Consider the following 27,250-nt stretch of genomic DNA (forward strand, 5'->3'; position numbering starts at 1 on the left):
TGTGTATAAGAGACAGCTCTCTCTCTCTCTCTCTCTCTCTCTCTCTCTCTCTCTCTCTCTCTCTGTCTCTCTGTCTCTCTGTCTCTCTCTCTCTCTTTCCATTGCTGCTATCATTCTATATCTCTTCTGCCCTTTGTGGCTAAACTCCTTGAAAAGGCTCTCTATAAGAGATGCCTCTACTTCTTTTCCATCCCACTTTCTTCTTAAACCCTTAAATTTGGGCTTCTGGCTTCATCATTCACCTGAAACTTCTCTCCAAGGTTAGCAATGATCTTCACTGCCAAGTACAATAGCTTTTTCTCACTCATTCTCTGCAGGCTCTACCACTGTTGATCACCTTCTCTCTAGGCTTTTGGTACACCACTCTCTTCTAGTTCCTCCTCCCTATAAGACAGCTCCTTCTCAATCTCCTTTGCTTAACCCTCAGGCAGATCACTCCCTCTAATGAGAGGTGATTCTAAGGGTTTGATCCTGGGCCCTGTTCTCTACTCCCTCTATACTATTTCACTTAGTGACTTCATTAGCTTTCATAGTTTAATTACCACCTCTATACTAATGATTCTCATGCCTGGAATGCTCTCCCTCATCTCTAACTATTGGCTCTCTGTCTTCTTTAAGCTCCAACTAAAATCCAGTCTTCTAGTAGAAGTCTTTCCCACCCCGTCTTCATTCTAATACCTTCTCTCTTTTAATTTTTTTCCTATTTATCCTATGTATATGGCTTGTTTATACATGTATACTTGCTTATCACCTGCCCTTGCTGACTGCCCTAGCTGTCAGCTCCTTGAAGGCAAGGACCATCTCATGTCCTTTTTTGTACTCCAGAGACTGGTAGAAAGTAGGTACTAAACTGCAAAGCTGTCTCAGTCTCCTCTCACATTGGGGAATTTGCTTTAAACAGGCCTGGTAACTGCCCTAAGTAGCCTCTGGAGAGACAGTCCTGGATCCAGATGAATTCCATCCACATGGTTTTCTAGCCCAGCATATCCCCTTGCACTGGTCCCTTGCTATAATTCTATCCCTGATTCTCTACTTTTACTTCCTTGGCTAGGCTGAGTCAGTTTCTGCTGCTTTTTATAATACTAACAGGAAGGATTCTAGGGAAAGTCTCTTTAGGTTAGGTTCTCTAGCCACCTTAGAAGGAAAGGTGGCAAAGGGAAGCCCAAATTTCCCCTTTCCAGTTCTCCCTCCTCCTCTTCCTACATGGCTGGACAGAGTAAAATTCTGTTGCTGATGCAACAGAATAAGGTGTGTCATCAGTTTCTGCAGTCAAAGGGGGAACAGGATCCCTGTGTAGATCACAAAGAATTAGCCCAAGGGTCCATCTATGTGCCTTATAGGAGCATCAAACCTGGGGAGAAGGGTGCTGGGTATGTACTTCAAGGATGAGTATTCTCCAGTATGAATTTACAACTTTAATGGGCTTTTTGATGTCTGTCCTATGGATTCAGTTATAACCTTTCTACTTCTGGAACATGATTCCTTTTTTAAGGATCCTTTTGTTGAGTCCACATTACCCAGAAATCCTTTCCTTTGACATTTTCTTAAAGGAACTACATCTCTCCACCATTTTCTCCAATGCTACTCCTTCTTCTGTCATGTGTTTCCATAACTCAAACTGCTGAGGAGTCATTAGCAAATACTTGTCTTTCATTGATACTTCTAGACCCTGGTTCTATACCACACTCACTCAGTAATCTTTGCCCCTTTAAGTCAGGTTCACTTCTTTGATATTTTGATATACCCATGATCTCACCACCTCTACCATAGCATACCAAAATTTTATTCTTTCTAATACTATGTGATCTTTATCCATATGTTTTTCTTTTTTTAATCTTTTTAAAAATCTTTACTAAAATTTACTAATAACAACTTTAAGACAGAATGGCAAGGGCTAGGTAAACAGGGTTAAATGACTTGACCAGGGTCACAAAGCCACCTAAAGCCTCTGTAGAGGGTTCCTGCTCTACTTGTACCCTTGATCTAATATTATCATATTTCCCCATCTTGTTCTATTAATCTTTCACTCTTTTTTACATGTTTCCTCTCTCCCTCTCTCTCTCTCAAAGTAGTACCTTCAACAGAAATAAAGGACTTTGGGTAAAGAGCATGTGTCCCATTTTGGATATACCAAGCTTGTGATTTACAGGCGATCCAAGTATTCCAATAGCAATTGATGATTCACAAATACAGAAAAGTAATGAGGACTTGATATACAGATTGGGAAGTCATCTGCATAGGGGTGATAATTAAAACCATGGGAGTAAATGAGGTCACCAAGAGACAGTGGAGAAGGATGTCACAGGACAAAAGCTCAGAGGACCCCTGCAGTCAAAGAATGAAAAAAGGATGATGATCTACCAAAGAAGACTTGAGATGGAATACCAAAGAAGAGAAGAGGAAAATTAGGAGAGGGCAATGTCATGAAAGTTAAGGGAGGAAACTCCAAAAGAAGGAGAAGGTAGTCAATAGCATTAAAAGTTACAGAGGCCAAGAGGAAAGTAAATAAGAACTTTGAATGCCAAACAGAGGATTTTACATTTATTCCTAGAGGTGGATTGGGAGCCTCTAGACTTTACTTAATAAGTAGGATAATATGGTCAGACCTGTGCTTTAAGAAGATAACTCTGACAGCTGAGTGGAGGATAGAATGGAATGAGGAGAAACTTGACTTGATCAACAAGCAACTCTCATTCCCCTATTTTGTAGCTAAGGAAACTGAGGAAGACAGGTTAAGTTAATGAGCCCAGAATGACACACCTAGTAAGTACTCTGGCCATATTTAAACTCAAATCTCCTTACTCTAGTCATGGTGAGGGCTCTCTACTATATACCACTCAGCTACCTCTAGAAATAAAAGGATGTTAGAGTCCTTACAAAAGTAAAACCAACATGAAATTAGATTGGATATGGTGGGGTGGAGATGATGAGAGAAAAGAATCAATAATGATGTCTATGCTATAAGTCGAAGTGACTGGACCATGGTGGGCAGTTACAGAGTGGTCCTCAAAAGTAAAGTAAAAGAGAAATTAATAGGTGCAGAGGAGTTAGGAGGAAAGATGAATTTAAGATTACTATGGGACCTCCAATTCAAGATATCCAATAGGCAGTTGGAGATGTGAAACTGAAGGTCAACAGAGATTAGTAGATTTGAAAATTATCAGCAAAGAATATGTTAATTAAATCCATGGGAGTTGATGATATCACCACATGAACTATTATATATTATGGAAGGAGAGAAGGGCCCAGAGACAGACCTCCAAGGGGCACCCATAGAATGACAGGCATGACTTGGATGAAGATCAATCAAAGGAGACTAATCAGTCAGATAGATAGTAGATTTGTTGAGGAAATGCAGAGAGAGGAAGTATCAAAGAAAAGATGATGATCAACAAGGTCAAAGGATACAAAAAGGTCAAGAAAAGTGAGGACTGAAAAAAAGCCATAAGATTTAGCAATTAAGAAATTATTTGTTGTTGTTTTTTAAACCCTTACCTTCTGTCTTGGAGTCAATACTGTGTATTGGCTCCAAGGCAGAAGAGTGGTAAGGGTAAGAAGAAATTATTTGTAATGTTGGAAAGAACAGTGTTGGTTGAATGATAAGGTTGGATGCTATACTATAATGTTGAAAGAAAGAGGGGAGCAACTTATTACATATGGCCTTCTCACAGAGTTTAGCCACAAAAGGATGACAGATATGGGATGATAGCTAGAAGAAAAAAGATCAAGAAAGGTTTTTTGAGGATGGGGGAGTCATGAGCATGTTTGTAGTCAGGAAGGAAGCAGCCAGTAGACAAGGAGACTGAAGTGTGAGAGCGGGGATGCAATCTACTGGAGAAGAAAGGATAGAATGGATAGAAACTCGTGCATTTAGGGGGTTTACCTCATTATATGATACTAAAGCCAAATGCAGAGAAAATGGCAGAAGGCATCTGGGTGATTAGGATAAAGTGACAAGATAAAGAGGAGGGAAGAAGAAGGAGCTGTTGATAAAAGATGACCAATTTTTTTCAGTAAAATATGAGATAAAAGTTCTCAACTGAGAGGGTGGGAAGGGGGTAGCCACAGGATGTTTTAAGAAGGATGAAAAGGTTTTGAATAGTTGCTTTGGAGAGTGAGCTCATGTGTTAATAAGGAAGAAGTAAAAGAACTGTCTTGTCATAGTGAAAGCCCAGTTCAAATTATGTAACAAACCTTCAATTGGGGAATGGCTGAACAAATTGTGGTATATGCTAGTGATGGAATACTATTGTGCTCAAAGGAATAATAAACTGGAGGAGTTCCAGGTGAACTGGAAAGACCTCCAGGAACTGATGCAGAGTGAGAGGAGCAGAGCCAGAAGAACACTGTACACAGAGACTGATATATTATGGTAAAATCGAATGTAGTGGACTTCTGTACCAGCAGCAATGCAATGACACAGGACAATTCTGAGGGATATATGGAAAAGATGCTACCCACATTCAGAGGAAGAACTGCAGGAGAGGAAACATATTAAGAAAAACAACTGCTTGAACGCATGGGTTGGGGTGGACATGATTGGGGATGTAGACTCGAAACTACCACACCAATGCAACTAACAACAATTTGGAAATAGGTTTTGATCAACGACACATGATAAAACCAGTGGAAATGTGCGTGGCTATGGGTGGGGTGGGGTACGGGGGGTGAAAGGGAAAGTAGGAGCATGAATCATGTAACCATGTTAAAAATGAATATTAATAAATGTTTAAAAAAAAAACAAAAAAACAAATTATGTAACAAAAATTTGTCATGGAACCAATGAGTAGAATTGCATGATTTTCTTCAGCAGCACACATATAGGAGCAACAACAGTAGATGCATAGGAATGATCCAAGCCTAAGGCTTGGCAAGGGAAGTTTATAAGCTATCAAGAGACTCAAAGATAGAGAATAATGCAGAGTTGAACTGGTTCACCAAAAGGTCAAAATAGGGAAGGAAGGAGCATATTACTAGTTTAGGAGTAATGATTAGAACAAAATTGAGGAGTTGAGAGATCAAGAGATTATAAGGAGGATAAAAATTATAGTTTGAGGTTGCAGGGCAAAGAGAGAGTTAGGATGACAACAGATTGTGATCAGATAATGGAATTTCAGAGTTTATGAATGAAAATGGAGCATATGTGAGTAAAGGCAAGATCAAAAATATGACTATGTAGAGCTGAAGTGGGGTGGAAGAGTAGTTTATAGAAAATGAGGAAATTGAGAAAATGAATGATAGGGTGTTTGAGAGAATATTGATATGTATGTTAAAGTTTCCTAGTATGAGGGGAGGAGTTGGAGAGGAGATAAAAACTGTAAGCCAGGTATTAAACTTATTGAGTAAAGAATAGGGAGTAACCATGGGGGTCTGTGGACCACACTTTTCAGGATTTTTACTGGATGGTAGAAATTAATAGCATGAATCTCAAAGGAAGAGAAATTACTGAGTGATGGAGGAAGAGAAAGAAGTTGGAAATGGCAACGGGGAGCAAAGATATTCTAGTGAATTGGGAGAAATAAGTGAAAGGACAGTCAGTGAAGGAAATTGAGGCCAAAGAAGCTCTATCCTAAGGAAAGAGCCAAGTTTCAATGAGAGCCAGAAGACTGAAGGCATGGGGGGAAAAAAAAAGATTTAAAGTGAAAGCATATTTGTTAGCTATGGAACAGAGAATATGGTAGAAGGAGTGGGTGGCTTTAGAAGGAAACACTGGTGTGTTGGGTTAAGGGGAATAAGAATAAGGGATAAGTCAGTTGGGGTGTGGAGAAAGGGGTTTGAATGATAGTAGTCAAAAGTTCAAAATCAATGGGATGAGAATGGTAAGACCAGTAATCTTTGAGGAACAAGTTACAGTAGGTTTTCATTATCCATATCACTTTGGCCTCAGGATGGAGTTCTTTAGGGCCTTGGACAGAAAGTGACTGGAGCTGAAGAAATGTTGTGTTACTAAAAGGTATTACTTCTCTTCCCCCACAGCAGGAGGCCAGGCTAGAAAGCTGAGGGAATATTATTCATCCTCTACCCTGGAAGGAAGGCATTTGGTAATAGAATGGTATTTTTCTTCTTCTTAAGCAAAGGCAACAAGGCAGAAGAACCAGCATTTTTCTTTTTCCTGAGGGAGGCAGGAGACCACACTGGAGTCTTGGCACAATGGAATGGCAGGAACCAAGAAACAAATCTTCCACTAAACCAAAAGGTTCTTACCTTTTTTGTATCATGGACCCTTTTGGCAGTCTGGCAAAGCCTATGGACTCCTGCTTAGAATAATGTTTTTAATGCATAAAATAAAACACAAAGGATTACAAAGGAAATAAATATATTGAAATATAGTTTTATTAAAAAAAGTTTTTAAGGAACCTGTATATAAAACTAAACTCTACCCAGGCCTTTTAATAAAATACTGCATCCTTTTTAAGACATAAAAAGACATATAGAAGGTCTAGAGAACAACAGACAAAATTATTAAAAAAATTAGAAAATTTGTTAGATAAGAAAAGATTAAATTAGTGGGGATAAATGAAAAAGAAATGGATGTTGAAGAATAATACAGCCATTCTAATGTATAAATTTAGTTATTCTAAGGATAGCAATATTTTAATTATTTCCTGTCATAGTTGTAGATGTAAACAATGCTGAATATATTTCCTGATAGCCTTAAAACTAGATTATGCTACAAGTTATAGAATTTAATGAATTGAAGTTTTATAAGTCACTTAATAAAATACCTACTATGTTTTCAAAGCATTATGCTAGGTTTTAATACAAAAACAAAAAAAGTAATACTTTCAAAAAACTTATATTTTACTGAAAATTGGGGCAGAAGAGGTCAGACAGCAAAAGACATACAACAACATGAACACAGATTAATAAATACAACGCAAATGGAGGGGGAAAACACTAATAACTATAACATAAACATATATATATAAAACATCTAACATCTTTCAGGGCTTTGTCATCACTGTCCTCAGATGTTGATACTGTTTCATGGGAGAGAATCAGGAGCTAAAACTCAATATCTCCCAAGAAACAATGTGATTTTGAATGGCACAGTCTTGAGTCCCTAACAGTATTCACAATAAGAAAAAAGCATGCTTGGGTGGAGGAGACACAAAAGGAATGGGAGTTTGGTGAGGGTGAGCAAAATCTGTAACATAAACATCTTTCAGACAATAAAGAAATCTTTGGAACCAAGATATGAAAAACTCAAAATTTTTAGCTATACCATAAAAAAATAGTCATAAAGTGCTTTTATTTTATAAAAACTCAATTAACTCTTAAAGATGGAAAGAAATGTCCAAAAAACCAACCTATTAAGGAACTGCTCAGTAAGATTCTGTTGCTGGTCAGAACCATCTTCTTGATTTACACCTCCTTCAAGAAGCATTTGCTGGTAAATTTGTCGCTGCTGTTCCTTTTGTTCTAAATGTTGCTGATAGCGTAATCTCTGCCTATAATATTCTTGAAACTGTTCTGTTGAATCACGAAGCTTAAAAAAAATCAGAATTATTATATTAAAATTATTACATTTAAAAGACTATAATAGATACTTAAGAAAACTATTAGTAATAATTTTATTGTAAGAAACATTACAATAAATTTAATACCAATTAAATTAACTGATTTAGCTTTCTAAACTGTGAAAAATATTAAATATCGATTATACTCTTCTGTGCAAAATATCAGCATACTAGTAAGACCAAGAGCATAGCTCAATTGATTCAAGTAGGTCAATAAACTCTGGTCTATTCCCAATTCACAGACTATACTCTAACCCCAACCAACCACTTAAAAAAAACCCCACAAGTTTGTGGTCAAAGAAGGGAGAACTAACAACAAAATTCCAGATAGCTAAAAACAAATCTATCAGTGCTGCTAGAAAAGACAATTAAAAGCTTATTTCTTATTATGATCTACAAGATCAATTTTTTGTACAAAGGACATTACTATTCCGCAAAATGTTTCGAAAGTCTTGTCCAAAATATTTAATTTAGTCATTGGTGCTCCAGACAGGAAACCAAACAAAACTTTACTCCTAAGAAGTAATTTAGTATGTTTCCAAATGTCCTTTTAGGTGAGAAAAGAAACCATATAGTATCTAGAAGGAAGGCACAGAATCTATAATATTTATTAGATTCTATTGTTGACAACAAAATGTTCTATTACCATAATGGGTTCTGGGTCAGGATCATAATAAGCTTATTCTACTCTGGAATAATGGTTCCTATATATCAGGTGATCTGAAGGCATGTTAGAACAAAATAACCAGTTCTAGAGCTAGACAGTTTGAACTTCTAAGAGTTCTCTTCTAAGAGAACATCTATATGTATTTGTACACATATATGTGTGCTTTTTTTTTAATAGGGAGAGAGAAAAAGACACACAAACACAATGAGAGAGACAGAAACAGACTATCCTCAAATAGCATTCTCAAAAGGCCATAGGAAAAAATACCATGATCTAATTGTTGACTTGTTAAAATAAGTGCTACAGCTGAGCTAATTATTCACCACCAGAGTTAAACATTTTCTACAGAGAAAAGTCATATGGAATGAGTTAGGTAAATGATGAAATGTTTATTTCCAACAATTTCCCATTATCAATAGTATATTAAATGGTTTCTTCCTCCAACTCATGACAGAAATATTTATGAGAGCAAATGTAACATAAGAGTATCATTGTTTTAAACAATAGGAAATTTCACTGACACCATAAAATGTTTCAACTCAACAATTCTAATTTGCATGACCAATTTTCAATGGCTCTATATAAAATAAAATTTAAACCCCACTTCAAAAACTATATAGTTTTCTTTCAGGATTATAATGTTAGTTAAGAAAGAATAACCTTGGGGCAGCTGGGTAGCTCAGTGGATTGAGAGTCAGGCCTAGAGACAGGAGGTCCTAGTTTCAAATTTGGCCTCAGACACTTCCCAGCTGTATGACCCTGGGCAAGTCACTTGATCCCCATTGCCTACCCTTACCACTCTTCTGCCTTGGAGTCAATATGCAGTATTGACTCCAAGAAAGAAGGTAAGGGTTATTAAAAAAATAATAATAACCTAGCAACCCTTAAAAAAAAAACTTAAAGACCAAATCCAAATATAGTTCTTATTAATAGTATAAGTAAAAGCTTTCTCATTAAAGCCAACTCTAAAAGACTATAAGATATGCCTGAAAATCCATATCCACTTTTGATCCATTTTTTATGATTCTTAGATTGGAGATACATAGACCTAATAGAAATTATAATTAATTACACATTGACTAATCCACATTGCTGAATCATTAATGATAAAAAAATTTTTTCATTCCCTATATTCATTGAGGAAGGGTTTGAAAAAAAACATTCACAAGAAAAAGCTAAATCTGCTTCTCCAAAGGAGTATCAGAAAAATATCACTAAATTCTAAATCAGCAAGCCCTAGTTCTTTTTTTTTTTTTCATTAATTTTTTTTTTTATTTTAAACCCTTAACTTCTGTGTATTGACTTATAGGTGGAAGATTGGCAAGGGTAGGCAATGGGGGTCAAGTGACTTGCCCAGGGTCACACAGCTGGGAAGTGTCTGAGGCCGGATTTGAACCTAGGACCTCCCGTCTCTAGGCCTGGCTCTCAATCCACTGAGCTACCCAGCTGCCCCCCAAGCCCTAGTTCTTAATTAAATGACATCATGTAACCTTGATGTTACCTCATTTTTTTCTTGCTTGGCTGGTACAGGATTCTGTGTGCCATTTGCAGACTCTTTTTCTGAAGATGAAGCCTGCTCTACGTTTTCACTGCTCACAGGTTGCTGTGTTTCTGAAGGAGTATCACTTCTTTCCATAAAAAACAAAAGGAACAAAAATAATGATATCAGTATAGGAAAACAGATGTGGGAATAGCTATATTTTAATAGGAAACATCTTCACAAAAGAACTATAAAGAAAATTCTCTTACATAAAACAAATGTAACTCAAGAAAATTTATTCCAGAAGTATATATTTCTACCAAATATATTAAAGATTCTTTAAATTCATTAAAAATAAGAATACTACATTAGGAAACCCCTAACTCTAGGGTTTGTGGTGAAGAGATTACTGGACTAAGGTTCCAGGCTATTAATTAGCTATATGATTTCTATTAAGTCATTTAACATCCAGTTTCTCCATTTAGTAAGGCAACCAAACTAAGTGACTCATTTGTAAGGTCCTTTCTTGCTTTAAATTTGTATAATTCTGTGTTATATCCTCCCCAAATAGTTTCTTTCAGTCTCTTAAGGGCTACCTCATACTTTCCTTTCATATAATATCTATATTTTTCTGAAAATTCTTCAATATCTCTCAGTACATTCAAAGGGCGAATATATAACTCTCCATTTTTAAGTATGTTTCTGAATCTGCTTGAGATGTATTTCTGTGGTTATTACTAACATTCTTCAGAAATATTGGCAATTCTTACTCTTACCTCCACCGGAAGCAACCTAGAGACAAAGACCCTGAATCCAAGAGTCTTAGAAATAGCAGTTTCTCTCAAACAACCAGATGTATTTAAAGCTATTTCACAACAACCATTGAAGGGAGAAATCAAAGATAAGGGGTTCAACTTTCTCACTACCAACAGCAACAACTGCCATCAATAGACATATATGTAAAATATTTATTCATTCATTCTTTTAAAAGCCCTTGTAATGTGAATAATTACAAATTGAATGTAAATACTATTTATTTATATTGTGGTGGGTATATTAGCACCCCACTTTTTAAAATAAGGTGTTATTTTATTAATTTTTTATTATTCTCCAAATAAGGTAGTTAGTTGGCAGAATGGATAAGAGCAATGGATAAGAGTTAGGAAGACCTGAGTTCTACTCTTACCTTAGACACAATTATATGATGCTAGGCAAGTCAGTTAATACCCTTTAAGGCTCAGTTTCTTTATCTACAAAATGGGGATTATAATAGCACCTACCTCACAACTTTGTTGTGAGAATAAAATGAAATAAATTATGTAAAGTACTTCGTAAAACCTAAAGCTTTATGGAGATGTTAGCTAGTAAGGAAAAAGTAATGAATTTGGAAACTAAGTGGGAAAACAGAAATATAAACCTAACAAATAGTCAAAATAAAAATTAATCAGAGTTGAAAAAACCTGAGGCATTAATTTCCATTAATGTTTTTGCTTATGACACATAATTTGCAGTTTAGGAGATGAATTAGTATTTAAGTGCCTTAAAGCAAATGAGAAAACTACTTACTGAAAATTGACTAAATATATTCAATACCAAAATATACATTTATTAGCCATAATAAAACATCTGATTAAATCTTCCATTCATATGTATTCTGAGTATCAAATGATATAATAATTATAAAGAACTTAGGACAATACCTGGCATATAGTAGGTGTTATATAAATGCTTATTCCCTTCTCTTCCCCATATGGCATGACACAGAGGCTTTCCAGGTCCTTACCACCACTCAGTTAAAAATATAAGCAGTTGCAGCAGCTGGGTGGCTTAGTGGACAGAGAACCAGGCCTGGATATGGAAGGTCTTGGATTCAAATTTAGCCTGAAACATTAGATGTGACTCTGAGAAAGTCACTTAACCCTGTTTGTCTTAATTTTCTCCTCTGTAAAATGAGCTGGAGAAGGAAATGGTAAAGCACTCCAGTATTTCTGCCAAGAAAACCTAAAATGGGGTCATGAAAAGTTGAATATGACTGAAAAATACCTGAAAAATAAAGTCAATCTGAGCCTGCAGAGATCCACTTTTATTTGAGTTTAATACCACTTACTTAGTCCATCAAAGGGCAAGTCACAATCTCTACGAGGGTCAATTTTCTCATCTGTAAAATGAGGACAGCAATACCTGAAATACCTACTGAATATGATTGTGGGGATCAAATGAAATAATATATGTAAAGTTCTTTACAAACTTAAAAGTGTTGTATAAATGTTAAATATTAATATAATTATTCCTATGCCTCTAAATAACTATACCCAATATAACTTAAAAATAAGAACCAATCAACAAACTTTTATTAGGCCTCTACTGTATGCCAGGCACTGTGTGAAACAGTTCAGTTAAAAATGTAAGGATTAACTTCAAAGTACAGGTCTCAAGAACAGTAAGGTTCATACATTTAAAAAGTTATTAAACTGTGCATATATATATATATATACATATATATATATATAAACACACACACTTACTAGGTCTCTACACCAAAGAAATCAAATAAAAAGAAAATGAGACAAAGAACTGGGAACTAAGGGGGGACAGGTACCCATCAATATGGGAAGGAATTAATTAATAATATATGTTTATGAATGTATATGCTCTATGGTGCTATAAGAAATGATGAAGGGGAGTGTTTTGGAAAAACTTGGGAAGGGCTGTAAAAACTGATGCAAAGTAAAGTGAGCAGACCAGGAAAACAACTTATACAATAACAACTATATTGTAAAATTAACCCTGAAATACTTAGGAACTTTGATCATCATAATTACCAACCACAATTCCAGAAGACTCATGATTAAACATGCTACCTACATACCACCTAATTAGAGTGCTTGTAGATTTAGAGTACAGACATTGGGGGGGGGGGGAGGATTAAAGAGGGAATGGGGACATAGCCATGCTGTTTTGCTTAACTCTTCATGTTTTGAACAGGGGTTTTGGCTCTTCTTGCTTTCTCAATATCGGGGAGAAGGGAAGAAATGGGAGGGAGCAAAATTGGATCTTCATGAAAATAAAATACAATTCAATTTTTTAAAAGGCAATTCTAATACTCTGTACAAACTTCAATTGTTTTCTATCATTCCATAGCAATTTTTATAAATGGATACTTACCGTTCAGGTGATTCTTCATAAATACTATGGCACTCTGTATTTTCAATCATGAGACTTCTACTAAGGTTTTGTACCCCTGGATAATGGAAATTAGCAAAGGAGTGTGACATTGGAGAAGTTTTGTTTCCAAGATCTGAGATTCGCTTATCATGATTAGTTAAACCACAAGTTAGACCATCTAAAGCAGGATTCAGAGACCGAGTCATGTAAGCATCAGCTGACTGAGGCCTTCTCATTGGGGATGAAGGATAAGGGGAAAGTTTGCTGATAAGAGGAGTAAGAAGATCAGCATATGCAGCTTTTGTAGGTTTCAAAAGTTTGTCAACATGAATATTCAACATCTTTTGTTCAAAAGCACAGGAGAAGACAGTCGGTGGAAGATTTTGAAGCCATGACAATAAACTCAAGTCCAAATCATCACAACCATTACCACATAAAAGGTCAATGCCAAGAAGTACTTCACTTTCTGTGATTTCTTCTCCAGTTGCTTTACTCTGACAAAATTCAACACAACATTCATAAAGTAGTCCCTTCATTACAAGCTGAAATAAACGATTGTTGCTTGCTTTAAAACCAGCCTCACTTAGTTTCCTGTCCGCAGGAATGAACTCTGCTACCATAACACAAGCCTCTTCAAAACAGTGAACTCGTGCAGTGCTGGGGTTCCAGTCCTTGAATTCTGCATGATTAGTCAGGCGAGGCAAAGTAAGTAACAAACAGAGTTTGCTATAGTCATCTTTAGAAGGGCAGTACTCTTCTAAGGCATGTAGGCACTGCACAGCTTCTTGCATGGTAAGTTCCAACTGTAAAGAAAAAATACTAAAATTAACTATTCTTAAAAAGGATACTACCATGGGATCACAAAGAGAGGACAGAATTGATTTTTCAAATACGAGACTTTTTCAAACTAGTCTTTTAACTACAAAGGGTAAAAATAGAATATCATAAGATATGTTACATGAAAAAAGTTTTCATATGAGCAGCTAAACTCAGCTCCCCCTACCTCCCTAATCAAAATATTCAAGATAAGATTCCTCAGATCATTCTGAAATAACAATCTTCATGGAGGTTAGTGAACTTTAAACTCTAAACTACAGAAGATTAAACCCATGCAATAGGATTGACTTGCATATTAAAATACCTTAACTTGGGAAGATTTTACATTATTTGTAGGATTTTAAGGTTGCCAAATCTTGAAAAGTAAAAGTTGAAAAATGTCACTTTTCAAGTAGTGTATAGCTAAATGCTTGCTTTGACTTACTGCTTAACTAATAATGCTACTTAAATTGGACTAGATAGCTGTTCAGGTACTTGTATCTATTTCCTACTTCTGTACTCAAAAGAGGAAGAACACCAGAAAATGTAGTCGTGAGATACATGGGGAACAGATGAACCTAAAGAACATAAACCTAAAGAAAGATCCCACAGCCTCTATGTTAGACTCTCCTGATTGTGGCCCTAAAATCATCTGGTAGTGAGCCAAAGAAAGCAAACCCAAACAGCCTCCTTTAACTAAGTATTGAATAAAAAAAAAAGGACGGGAAAATCTAGAGGGGCTAAGAGAATGGTTAGACAAATGAATGAATGATTTTTTTAAAAAAGCATTTATTGAGGCAGGTAAGTGGCTTAATGGGTAGAGTCAGGCCTGGAAGACAGGAGGACCTGGGTTCAAATCTAGCCTCAGATACATCCTAGCTGTGTGATTCTGGGCAAGTCACCTAAACCCATTTGCCTAACCCTTACTGCCTTGGAACTGATACTCAGTATTGATTCTAAGACAGGAGGTAAGGGTTTATTTAAGGGGGGGAAGGAGAGAGGAAGCATTTATTAAGCGCTGAATATGTACAAAGATTCCAATAGGGAGAAAATATATAAGCAACTATTTACATACAAGACCTATAGGGTATAAAAAGGAGACAATTTCAGAGGCAAGGTCCTAGAGTATAGGGGTTATAGAAAGGTCTCTTGCAAAAACTTGGAATTTCAGCTGAGTCTTGAAGGAAAGGAGGAAATCCAGGAGGCAAAAGGGAGGGAGATAAATTCTCAGCATGAAGGACAAGCCAGTGAAAAGTCAGGGAACCTGGAGATGGAGTGTCCTGTATAAGGAACAGCAAGAAGTTAGTGTTGCTAAATCCCAGGGTAAAAAGAGGGGAGAAGAACATAACAAAACTAAAAAGGTAGAAAGAAATCAGGTTTTGAAGGGTTTTAAAACTCAAACAGAATTTTATATTTGATTCTGGAGGTTATAGGAAACATTGGACTATACTGAATGGAGGCAAGTGAAGATGACATGATAAGATCAATACTTTAAGAACATCAATTTGGCAGCTAAAAGGAGAATGGACTAGATTGGTGAGAGACTTAAGGCTTAAGAGAATTGACTATTCTTAAAAAGGATACTGCCATGGGATCACAAAGAGAGGATAGAATTGATAACTGTTTAACAGTCCATAAATGGGCGTGAACCAGCATGGGGCAATGTGAGTAGAGAGAAGAGACTTACGAGAAGAGAAGTTATGAAACCATAGGACTTGGCAACTAACTGAATTTGTGAGGTGAGTACAAATAAAGAGAACAAAATGAAACCTACTTGGGAGTCTGGGTTCCTAGGAAGATGGTGGTGTCCTCAATAATGTTCAGCTATTTTTTCAAATATGTATGACTCTTTATGACTCCATTAAGAGTTTTCTTGGCAGAGATATTGGAGTGGTTTGTCATGTCCTTCTCCAGCTAATTTTACAGAGGAGGAAACTTAGGCAGAGTTAAGGACTTGACCAGGGTCACACAGCTAGTATTTGAAACAAGATTTGAACTTAGGAAGGTGAGTTTTCCTAATTTCAGGCCTAGCAATCTACTCACTGTGCCACCTAAGCTACCCCAAACAATAAGTGTAGAAAAGAAAAGGTTTGGGAAGTAAAGATAAGCTCTGTGTTCAAATTCTTCCCACACTCTATAAATATTTCTTGATTATATGTTTAAGGAAATTATACTAGACAATATAAAAATGGCAAGAGGCACAAAATACAATCTCTATCATCTAGGAGCTTACAGTATAAGAAGAGAGATGGCTACTATACAAATGATTACAATACACATTAATCTACTGACTGCCATATGAGTAGGATTCCTTTTCTTTAGTTTAACATTGACATGGCTTTATCCAAAACACAATTGCACAAATGTAATACCTTCAAAGTTTTTAAGACAAACTCTTAGGAATTTAATATACAACATATCTTCCATACAAAGAACTTTAAGAAAACAACGGAGGCAGAATAAGAATATATTTGTATTAAATATCTATGATTAAAAATCTGACATCCAGGGGGCAGCTGGGTAGCTCAGTGGATTGAGAGCCAGGCATAGAGATGGGAGATTCTAGGTTCAAATCTGGTCTCAGACACTTCCCAGCTGTGTGACCCTGGGCAAGTCACTTAACCCCCATTGCCTAGCCTTTACCACTCTTCTGCCTTGGAGCCAATATGCAGTATTGGCTCCAAGACAGAAGGTAAGGGTTTAAAAAAAAATCTAACAGCCAATATTTAAAGAGAATTGACAGAAATTTGTCAAAGTATTTCAAATATTTCTTGAAAGCAACATAAACACTAGAAAAAGTGTTTTTCAAGAATATCAAGTACTGAACAGAGAATATCAGTACTGAACAGAGAAATACAAATGAACACAGCTCAAAGTTATTGTCTTATCTCAACAAACTGGAAGATGATAAAAGGTAAAAATTTGAGTTCCTATTCTACTATTATCTTTATATCCTAAAGAAATTTTTGAAAGCAGAAAAGTTTTATTTTTTTAAGTTCACAATAGCAGCACTATTTGTAATAGCAAAAAGTTAGAGAGTATGTGCCCTACTTGAGAATGGTAGATTAAACTGTGGATTATAATAGAATATTATTGCCCAATTATGGAACAATAACTATAAAGAATTCTAAGAAAAGTTGAAAGCTATGAAGAGATGCAGAACAAAGAAAGACTACAAACACTGACTACAACTATCAATGAAGACAAAAATTCAAATATTACCTTGATGAGGCTAAAGAATATAGCCTATCTTTCTTCTAAAAAATAGTAAATAAAAATTAAACTACTGGATGTGAAGCCCATTTTAATTCTCTTCTGTGGTGCTTAAATATTTTCAAAGACTTTTTTAAATTTTAAGATAAATTTATTGATAAAAATTCATTAAAATAGAATGAAATTTCTATAAAATATAAAATGCCCTATGGGTAAGATTTTCATATGTCAAGATGGAGGAAAGCAGAACAGATGGTGAAAAAAAGAGTAAAAGGCATGTTTGAGAAATAGTGAGAAGGGAAATTTAGCTGGATTAAAAAGTTCACAAAGGGAAAGAGTAAGAGATGATATGGCAAAAGTAAGTAGGGTCATATTATAGTAAATCTTGAATGTCAGACTAATAATAATAATAGCTTGCATTTATATAGTAATGTAAGGTTTACAAAGCACTCTATAAATATAACCTCATTTGATTCTTACAACAATCATGGGAGTTAGGTGTTTTTATTAACTCCACTTTACAGATGAGGAAACTGGAATAGACAAAGGTTACCCGACTCATAGAGGGTCACTCAGTACTCATAGTAGTTTCTGGGGCTAAATTTGAATCTAGATATTCCCGATTCCAGCTCTGTTCACTGCACCACTTAGCTACCTCTTTGGCAAGATTAAGAAATTTAGTTTCTGTCCTATAGGGAAAGGAGAGCAACTAAAGGTTTTTTGAATAGAAAAATAAGATGATGAAAGAAGCAATGAGATAAAAAATATTAATCTGTTATTAGCATACAGTATGAAGAGGGAATAAGCTGGAGGCACATAGACTGATATGGAAGCCAATGTAACAATCCAAATCAATGTCCTCTTGCCTCCTTTCCTGCAAATTCATCCCCCATATGGCCAAGATATTATCTTCCTAAACCAGACCTCTGATTATGTTACACTATTACCTAAAAACTTTCTAGGTGATCCCCACTATCTATCAAATAAAGTCTTAGTTCCTTTGTCTGGCAAAATTGGAACACTAATGTATTGTTGGTAGAGTTATGAACTAATCCAACCATTCTGGAGGGCAATTTGGAACTATACCCAAAAGGCTAAAAAACAATGCATACCTTTTGATCCAGTAATACCACTACTAGGTCTATATCCCAAAGAGATAAAAAAAAAAGGAAAGGACCTACTTGTACAAAAATATTTATAGTTGCTCCCTTTGTGGAAGCAAAGAATTGGAAACTGAGGGATATCCTTCAATTGGGGAATGGCTGAACAAATTGTGAAATATGATGGAGATGGAATACTATTGTGTTGTAGGAAATGATGAACAGGATGATTTCAGAAAGGGCTGGGAAGACCTAGTTGAATTGATGCAGAATGAAATAAACAAAACCAGGAGAGAACATTGTACACAGTAACAGCAATACTGTGGAATGATCAACTGTGAAAGACTTAGCTACTCTCAATGATCCAGGATAATTCTGGAGGCTTCTGACAAAGAATGCTATCCACCTCCAGAGAAAGAACTGTTAAGAGTCAGAATGTGGTAAAAAACATTATTTTTCACTTTATTTGGGTTTTTATCTTGTTTTGATTTTATATGAGTATTCTCTTGCAAAAATGAACAACATGGAAATATGTTTTACATTATAATACATGTATAAGCCAGATCAAATTGCTTACCATCTCCAGGAAGGGGGAGAGAAATGAAGAAGGGAGGCAATTTGGATTTTATAACTTCAGAAAACTTCTGAGGAAATGTGTTATTACATGTAATTGGTAAAAATAAAGTATCTTTACAAAAAAAAAGTGACCTTTCTACGAACTTCTATAGCATTTTGTTATAACACTTTCATAGCATTGATTATATGTCACATTATCTGTATATATCTTTTGCAGGCTGTAAGGGTACATACAGTTTCATTTTTTTATCTCTAAATCTTCAGTGCCTTACATATAGTAGGCACTTAATAAATTTGCCAAATTAAACTGTTTAGTGATTCTATCGCTAATAAAAATTATTACAGAAATTAGCATTACTGGTAATCTTAACTTGAACTTTTTCATAGATTACAAGTAGTGCTTCAGAAAAATGTTGGAAGGTATCAAAGCTGATATTACTAATCTTTTGCTTTAAAGAACAAAAACCTAAAAGATAAGACCATGGCGCAAACCTTCAGAAATAAAAGTCTTACATGCTGAGGTTCATCTTCGGCTGACATTGCATTGTTAACACACAAGGCTTCTAAAAATTTTTGTTTCAGGATGATATAGCGAAACCTGTAAACAAATAAAGTATGACAGACTAAAAATCATAAAAATAACCTCAGAAAACATCTATCTACCAATTCCAAACAGTGGGTAAGAAACTAGTTCCTGAAGCTATGGAAACCAATTAAAAAAATAACAAAAAACAGAGTAACAATGATTTATTTTAAAATACTTGTATTGAAAGAACAGGTTTTCAAACAAATACCTTGTAAGTAAAATGTGCCTAAAACTTACTAAATTTAATTTAGAAATCCTCTACCACATTTCTTTTTCTATTCAAGTCCTAATCAACTGTTGCAATGATTTTTGCTATTATTAAGATATTACAACTTTGAGGAAGAAATCTCTTAATTTCCAAAATAAACTCTAAATAAAAGGAATTCCAATTATATGTCAAGCAATACAAAATGCAGGTTTCCCTTCCACACTGCAAAGGTCAGGGGCACAGTGCATCTGCAATCTGGAAAAACCTCATAAAATTTTTTGGCTCTTCCTTCCTACTAAAGAATGTCTGAATATTTTTTTTCTTTTATAGGATGTTTAGAGTATCTTATACATATTTATAAATTACTAAACTTTTTAAGATATCTCCACTTTGACACTATGTCATCAGCTAGTTTTCAAGTTCTTTGTGCAAACTAACATTTTACCTCTCAACTTTAAAAAGGAAATTGTGACAGGGATAGATAAGTGACTCAGTGAACTGAGAGCCAGGTCTAGAGCCAGGCCTCAGATACTTCCTAGCTATGTGATCCTGAGCAAGTCACTTGGCCCCCATTGCCTAGCCCTTGTGGCTCTTCTGCTTTGGAACCAATACACAGTATTAATTCTAAGATGGATGGTAAAAGCTTTTTAAAAAATTGTATATATATTTGTGGTATTAAAAGATAAAATATGTTGATGTTATACAATATTATACATATATTTTATGCAATACTGAGTTTCTAAACTTTTTCTGTAGCTTTAAATTTTCTCTGTGTCATCTGCTGACCTTTTTATGATGTCTGTTGCCTTCCACAAAACTCCTAAAAGATATTCATTTAATTTCTTATGCTGACCTAAGATATATCAAAACTGCAAAGGAGAAAGTCGAAATGTGGAAGGAATACCTGTATTTTTTTTCTTTTAATCCTTGCCTTCCATCTTAAAATCAATACTAAGTATGAGTTCCAAAGTAGAAGAGAGATAAGGGCTATGTAAAAGGGGATGAATGACTTGCCCAGGCTCATAGGGCTAGGAAGTATCTGAAGCCAGATTTAAACCCAGGACTTCCTGTTCTCTAGGCCTGGTTCTCAATCCACTGAGCCAACTAGCTGCCCCCAGTACCTGTATATCTTAAAAGTCTGTATATGAGATTTTTTTTTAATTGGTTTTTTTCTTAGACCTACTTTATCAAAAAATGGCAGTGATAAGAGAAAATTAAATGACCCTTATCAAAAAAATAAAGATGATCCTGTTAAAGCACTCTTAAAAATTATAAATTTTAATATAGAGCAGAATTTGAGAAAGCCATTTATCTTACTAGAAAATTTTAAAGGAAAAAAGATTTCTCATTTGTTCCCTTTCAACAGTTATATACTATCACTTATCCTCACTCCTAGATTTTCCTTCAATTAAAAAAGTACTCTCAAGAGATGTTAACAGCCAACAGAAATAAAAACAAACCAACACTGATTCTGTTGTTAAAAGTGGCACTATTAAAAAAAAAAAGTGGCACTGCAGGCCTCAAACCTTAATTACTAGAGATAAGGAATCGTTATATCAATACTGCCACCATTAGATGCTTGTACTCCAAGTATCTCACCTCTTTCCCTTACCAAATTCAAGCCATCTTGGTTATTTTAAGCAAGGCTATTTGTAATTTTAAAGTGGGTAGGGGAAATTTAATATCAGAAATAATACCTACTTAATTACAAGTAATTCAAAGCATGTAAAAAAAAGATACATTTAGTGTAGATTATGTGGCTCTACTATTTTATTATCTAAAACAAAGTTCCCAAGTTGAATCCTTTGCCAGCCAGTCTAACTAAAATAATACCCTGTGTGTCCTATTCCTATCTTTGTTCTCATAATAGTCTTCTTACCCTATATATGCCAAGTTCTTTTTTTTCCTCTTTATTTATTTGTCTTTTTTTTTTATTGCCAATAGGCTAAATTTCCCTCAACCTTGAGGAAATAATAATCCAACCTCTTTTTCACCTTTCAGACACAATATTTTAACAGGTTATTCATCAATCTTAATTCTTCACTTTTATGGGGATTACAGTCAAATAATTTCTCCCAGATAATCCAATTTAACAAAATGAATCCATAACTCTATCACTAACTCACTAAATCTACTTACCTGCCCATTCTTCCAAAGGAAGGTATTATATAATTGAGGATAAAACTTTATAGTTGACCAAAGCATAACCCTGAAATCATACTGCTATTTGTACTACAAAAGGTAAGAAAAATTACTTTCTCCTTTATTTATAAGATGCGCTATGGATAACATTTAGTCTCATATCCTGATCCTACTCAACTATGCAAACTATGCTCTCAACCAACCCCACTTTTGAGACTATGTATTTGAGTTTAAGCCTAGGCATTTCATTGCTATCCTATAGAAGTCCTAAGAAGGGAGAATAATCTTTTTCTTCCAGAAGACATTTCCTAAAATGGATTTTCAACAGTCTACTGAGGACTGAAAATGAAAAGTGAATGTTCCTCTATGATTCAGGTAAAACAATATTTTAATAAACCAACTTTCCATAAGCTAGTTTAGAAAAAAAAGAACAGCTGTTCTTGATAAGTACTACAAAATAAGCTATATTTTTAGATAACAACATCATTGATTAAACATTCTTATGTACAAAGTAAAAAAACAGGTAAAAAATTTTTTTAAATAGACTTGATGCTTTAAGAATATTCAAACTCTAGAGCAGCTAGATTACTCAGTGGATTGAGAGACAGGCCTGGGTTCAAATCTGGCCTTAAACGCTTCCTAGCTACAACTCTAAGCAAGTGACTTACCACCACTGCCACCACCGCCATTGCCTAACCCTTATTGCTTATTGGTTCTAAGATGGAGGATGAGGATTTTTTTTTTAAGACCTTTAACTTCTGTTATTGGCTCCAAGGCAGAAGAATGGTAAGGGCTAGGCAATGGGGGGTTAAGTGACTTGCCCAGGGTCACACAGCTGGGAAGTGTCTGAAGCTAGATTTGAACCTAGGACCTCCCGTCTCTAGGCCTGGCTCTCAATCCACTGAGCTACTCAGCTGCCCCCGAGGATGAGGATTTTAAAAAAATACTCAAATTCATAATTAGTAGACTTATTTTCTAAAATAAACCTACTTCTACTGGGGAGGGGAGACGAAGGAAGGAGAGACTGATTTGAGGAAGCTAAACATTCATTAAAGATCAAACGTAAAACTTTAAATGAAATCTTACCTTTTTGTGTCAAACTTTTCCATACATTCTAGGGGTTGAATGAATTGAAGAACTTCATCCCACTGGCCATCAAGGATTAGCTGTCTATATGAATTTTTCAAAAGAATTAAACACTCAAATATTTGTCTTGGTAATCAACATTTGCAAATTTCACTTGTAATATTTAAAAACAGTAAAGGTGACAAGATGGTTTTATAAAGTATTAATACTCTACTAAGCCAGGTAATAAGATTGGCATTCCTTTTGCTTCAAGAAGATAAAGTAAAATCCATCTTTTCACAATCCTTTTTAAATACAAGTACTTTTAAAAATCATAAGCTACAAAAATATTCATTCTTACTAATAATCCTCTAGTAATACCTGCTTCCAATGTACTTATTATGTTCTTAGTACTCTGACTTCCCTTATGGACTTATGTATTATTTTGTATTATTATTATTGTTATTATCTGTGTATGTTATATCCTCTGGTAAAATGTAAACTCCAAGAGAGAAGGAACCATGTTTCATCCAAATTCTATACTCATTTACACCCAATGATATTCTGTCAGTGTAAGCATTTAACAAATGCTTTTAACAGAATTAGACTATATTTAGGTATTAGATAATTCCCACTTATTCTATGCACTCAAGAATTTGAGCCTTTGTGTCGACTTGTACTCAAAGACCATATCCAGTTGCCTTATTGTTGGTGCTGTGCTTGACCCAGTCAGAGGAGATATGACAGAAAATTGGGTAACCTGGACCCACCTACAAACTGAAATCCAACTAAGAAACCATAACTGAGATTCAATGCTATTCAAAAAGACTTGCCATAGATTGCACTTGTAATGAGTGACCCAGGTAGTATCTCAACTTAGAGAAGTATGTAAACTGTTGTTATCTTAACATCTACAGAGGAGACAACTGCTGGGCCACATTTTAAGATACACGTGAACCTAAGCCTCTAGAGAGATAATCTTGTTTTCTGCCAATCCAGCAATTCTGTGAAACATATTCTTTTACTTATTTGAGACTTAAAAAATTCTATTCTTTAACCTTTGGCATATGTACCTCTGACACCTATACAAGGTACTGGCAGAGGCTTCCCAGGAATTTAAGTCTCCTCACTTTCCTGCATCATTTCCTTGAGGATAAGTGCTTCATAGGAAAAGGACCCTATCAGTATTGATTGCCTTTGCAAGGGTTAATGACTGCACCTTTAACTAGCCTTCCTGCACTTGGACAGTGTTCATAATATAGATGCCATAAAACATATGAAAATAATTTTAAAATCTCCTAACATAATAAATCTTTTTACAGCATTTGTTTCTTCCTCAAGAGGGACAATCTACAGTTAAGGCCTTTCAAGCTACAAAGTACCATATGTTTTTGAATCTAATCTCTTAAAAGATTGCTGATTAGGAATATAGGAACTTTGAGTTTGAAGAAAATGAGACCAACAGAGGTTATAAAACTGACTTGCCCAACTAGTATATGTACAAAGTAGAAAGTCCACTTTATGGAGAAATGAATTCTCTTTTTATATTCAATTCAAGATTTATTTTTACATGAAGATAACTCTGATTTCGTTGATGTTGGGTTTTTTTTAACCCTTAACTTCTGTGTATTGGCTCATAGGTGGAAGAGTGGTAAGGGTGGGCAATGGAGGTCAAGTGACTTGCCCAGGGTCACACAGCTGGGAAGTGTCTGAGGCCGGATTTGAATTTAGGACCTCCCATCTCTAGGCCTGACTCTCAATCCACTGAGCTACCCAGCTGCCCCAACTCTGATTTCTTGGTTAAATATCTCAGATGTGCTCCCAAAGCTACAGTAAAATTGGCAATCTGTTTTTTTAAAAATAACACCTGGACTTCATGATTACTAGAGATTATTTCCCTTAAGTTCCATAACAAATGCCAACATTAGATGAAGCTTATGTAGATTTTCCATATCTTGACTAATCATATAAGATAAAATAGGCAAAGGCATTTTTCTCAAACTCAACCCAAATGGTTTTGTGATAATAATTTGTATGTTCCTTCCATTACAGATTGCAATCCATCCATATCTGTGTGCCTTTTGTCCAAGTCTTCTCATAGTTCACCACAGGGATTTACAAAACTTAAAGTACTCTCTAAACGTTGGTTGCTATCATCTATTATCCTCAGAGAATGAATCATCTTCAATAGCATAGTTTTCTCCATTAGAAAAAACAATTTTGGAAGGAAATCTTTATAAAATATATTGTAATCTTATATATCTTAAAAAATTTTAATTTTTCTTTAATGACTTGAGGTCATAATGAGTATAAATTATTATGCTATGTTATAATAAATTAATGTCCAAAAGGCCTATGGAAGCCATCTGTCAGACACCACCAAACAGAAACACAGTAAAGAGAAAATATTCAGCAGAGTACAGAAGAAAAGAGCACACTAGAGTTCAACTTGGTGTATAAGCCCCATCTCTAGTTTATTGTGCTATCATAGGCAACAGCTCTAAGCTTTACCTCTCTAAATCTTAAAATTTCTTCATCTATAAAAGAAGAAAGTTAAATTAAAATAACCATAAGGTCCCCTCTGCAGTGAATTTATACTTCATGTCTATTAATTTATCAATTCTTAAAATATTTCTTTAATGAAGATTAAAAACTTGAGATATTAATGAAGACATACCTCAGAAAAAGCATATCATCTGAAAATAGACCATTTATGACTCCACTTTCCTTCTCAAGAGCCAACATACTGATATGAAGTTTCTTTGAGTTCAGAAAGTCTAAAATTAACTTGATGATTTCAACTTCTTTTACATTTACTGTTTCTTCAGCAGTCATTGTCAAGAGCCTACATAACAAAAAGAAAAGAGACAAACTATTGATCCTATTACTTTATTTCAAATTTACACTGTACAAAAACAGTATAAAAATCAGTATAGACAAAATTACACGAGATTTTACAATGTAGACTTTTAAAAACTACATTATTTTAAACTACTAGTTTATCCAAATTAAAGAATCAATTATAAAAAATATTGTCTCCCCAAACCATTTATTGACTACACAAATTAAATAATTAATCCTCTAAGAGTTTGTAATCTAAATTATAATCCTTTCTTTTCTGTGGGTATTGGAGCTTGGGAGCTGAGATGGAGATAAAGATGTACAATCTTAAGTGATACTAATATTGCCAATAGGAAGTATAAAAAAAACAAAAACACCTTTCTTTTTACTTGAATGTTCACTTTGATGGCCAAAGGTTTAAATAGTAAAAAAAAAAAATATGTTGGGAATAAAAGAGGTCAAAGGCTTTTGTAGCATTATCTAAAAATTTGCACATTTATATATCATTAATATTTGGTTTTGGAAAAGAATCAAAAGGTGCCAGGTATAGAAATCTCTGAATACATTACATAAGAATAAAATTAATTATATATTAACAAAAATGAAGATTGATAAATTATGATGAAAATTATAAAATGGCCTCTTTTGAGATATATACATACATAATGAAGGAATATTTATATGGAGAGAAAGAAAAATATATATAATGAAGAAATACATATACATACACATATGTGTGTATACATATTGACCTAGGCACTTGACCTAGAAAAGATGGGGAAATTGATCTGGAGTTAGAGAAGGAATAAAAGAGGAGGTTCCAGGAAGTGGGCTGTCTCTATTCTCTCAGGCATGCAGTGAAAGGAAGGTGGCTAAGTGATCCATGTGGAGAGCACCCGCATGGCTAGTTAGAGTTTGCTTTTTCTCTCTGTCTGTCTTTTTTGAGGACGAGGCGTTTATTTAGTTATTACAATGATCCGCTTGTTCCTTGAATACCAGTCTCTTGTCTCTATGCCTTTGTATGGCTAACAGTTAGTTCCCTGTTCCTGGAAAGTTTTCCCTTTTCACCTCTGCCTCTTAATTTCTCTTTATTTCTTCAAGACTAAATTCGAAGTCTTCTGCTTTGGAACCAATATTTAGTATCAAGTCTAAGACAGAAGGTAAAAGGTGTTGTTTTATTTGAGGGAGAGAGGGGAGGAGAGCTAGGTGGCTTAATGGATAGAGAACCAGGCCTGGAGACAGAAAGTTCTGAATTCAAATCTTGGCCTCAAGCCACTTCCTAGCTGTGTGACCTTGGGCAAAAAACTTAATCCCAATTGCCTAGCCCTTCCTTACTGCTCTTCTGCCTTAGAATTAACACTTAGTATCCATTCTAAAACAGGAGGTAGAGGTTTTTTTTAAAAACAGATTAAGCTAAAATAACTGAAAAGACTATATTATTCTGTTTATATAAGAGGGGAAAAATTTTAATTTAGGAAAAAAAGGAATATTAGAGATGATGGAGGATTAGAGGAAAATATAAAGCTAACTTAACTTTAAATGTGAATGAATTAAATCACCTAAAACCACAAAAAAAAGGGGGACAGATTGAATAAGAAAACCAAACTCACAATCTGTTGCTTAAAAGAAACACTTTAAAAACAAAGACATGCACAGAATAAAAATGAGGGGATGGAAAAAATATTTCATTATGCATCAGGAGAATCCAAAAAAGCAATTACAATCATGCTATCAAACAAAGAAAAAAATAAATGTTAACAATATAGTTTTTTTTTTTTTTTTTTTTTTTTAACATTTATTAATATTCATTTTTAACGTGGTTACATGATTCATGCTCCCCTTTCCCCTTCAACCCCCCCCCCGTGCCCCCC

General features: G+C 34.9%; 1 protein-coding gene across 3 annotated transcripts in view; it reads right to left on the reverse strand.

The window, feature by feature from the left end:
- WDR47 (WD repeat domain 47) overlaps positions 1-25,373 on the reverse strand; it is a 58,492-nt gene extending 33,119 nt beyond the window's left edge. Inside the window, exons 1-6 of one of the 3 annotated variants that reach the window (XM_044672245.1) lie at positions 25,216-25,373; positions 22,560-22,643; positions 19,051-19,135; positions 12,833-13,635; positions 9,689-9,812; positions 7,311-7,489 (exon numbers count right to left, since the gene is read on the reverse strand). In XM_044672245.1, coding sequence (XP_044528180.1) covers positions 7,311-7,489; positions 9,689-9,812; positions 12,833-13,635; positions 19,051-19,135; positions 22,560-22,643; positions 25,216-25,373 — 1,433 coding nt within the window. Of the gene's footprint in view, positions 1-7,310; positions 7,490-9,688; positions 9,816-12,832; positions 13,636-19,029; positions 19,136-22,559; positions 22,644-25,215 lie in introns of all 3 variants that reach the window. The other 2 variants (XM_044672244.1, XM_044672243.1) reach the window with 2 other exon arrangements.
- Between the last annotated feature and the right edge of the window lie 1,877 nt (positions 25,374-27,250).

The sequence above is a fragment of the Gracilinanus agilis genome, chromosome 4 (assembly GCF_016433145.1).
Source record: "Gracilinanus agilis isolate LMUSP501 chromosome 4, AgileGrace, whole genome shotgun sequence".
Taxonomy (NCBI): Eukaryota; Metazoa; Chordata; class Mammalia; order Didelphimorphia; family Didelphidae; genus Gracilinanus; species Gracilinanus agilis.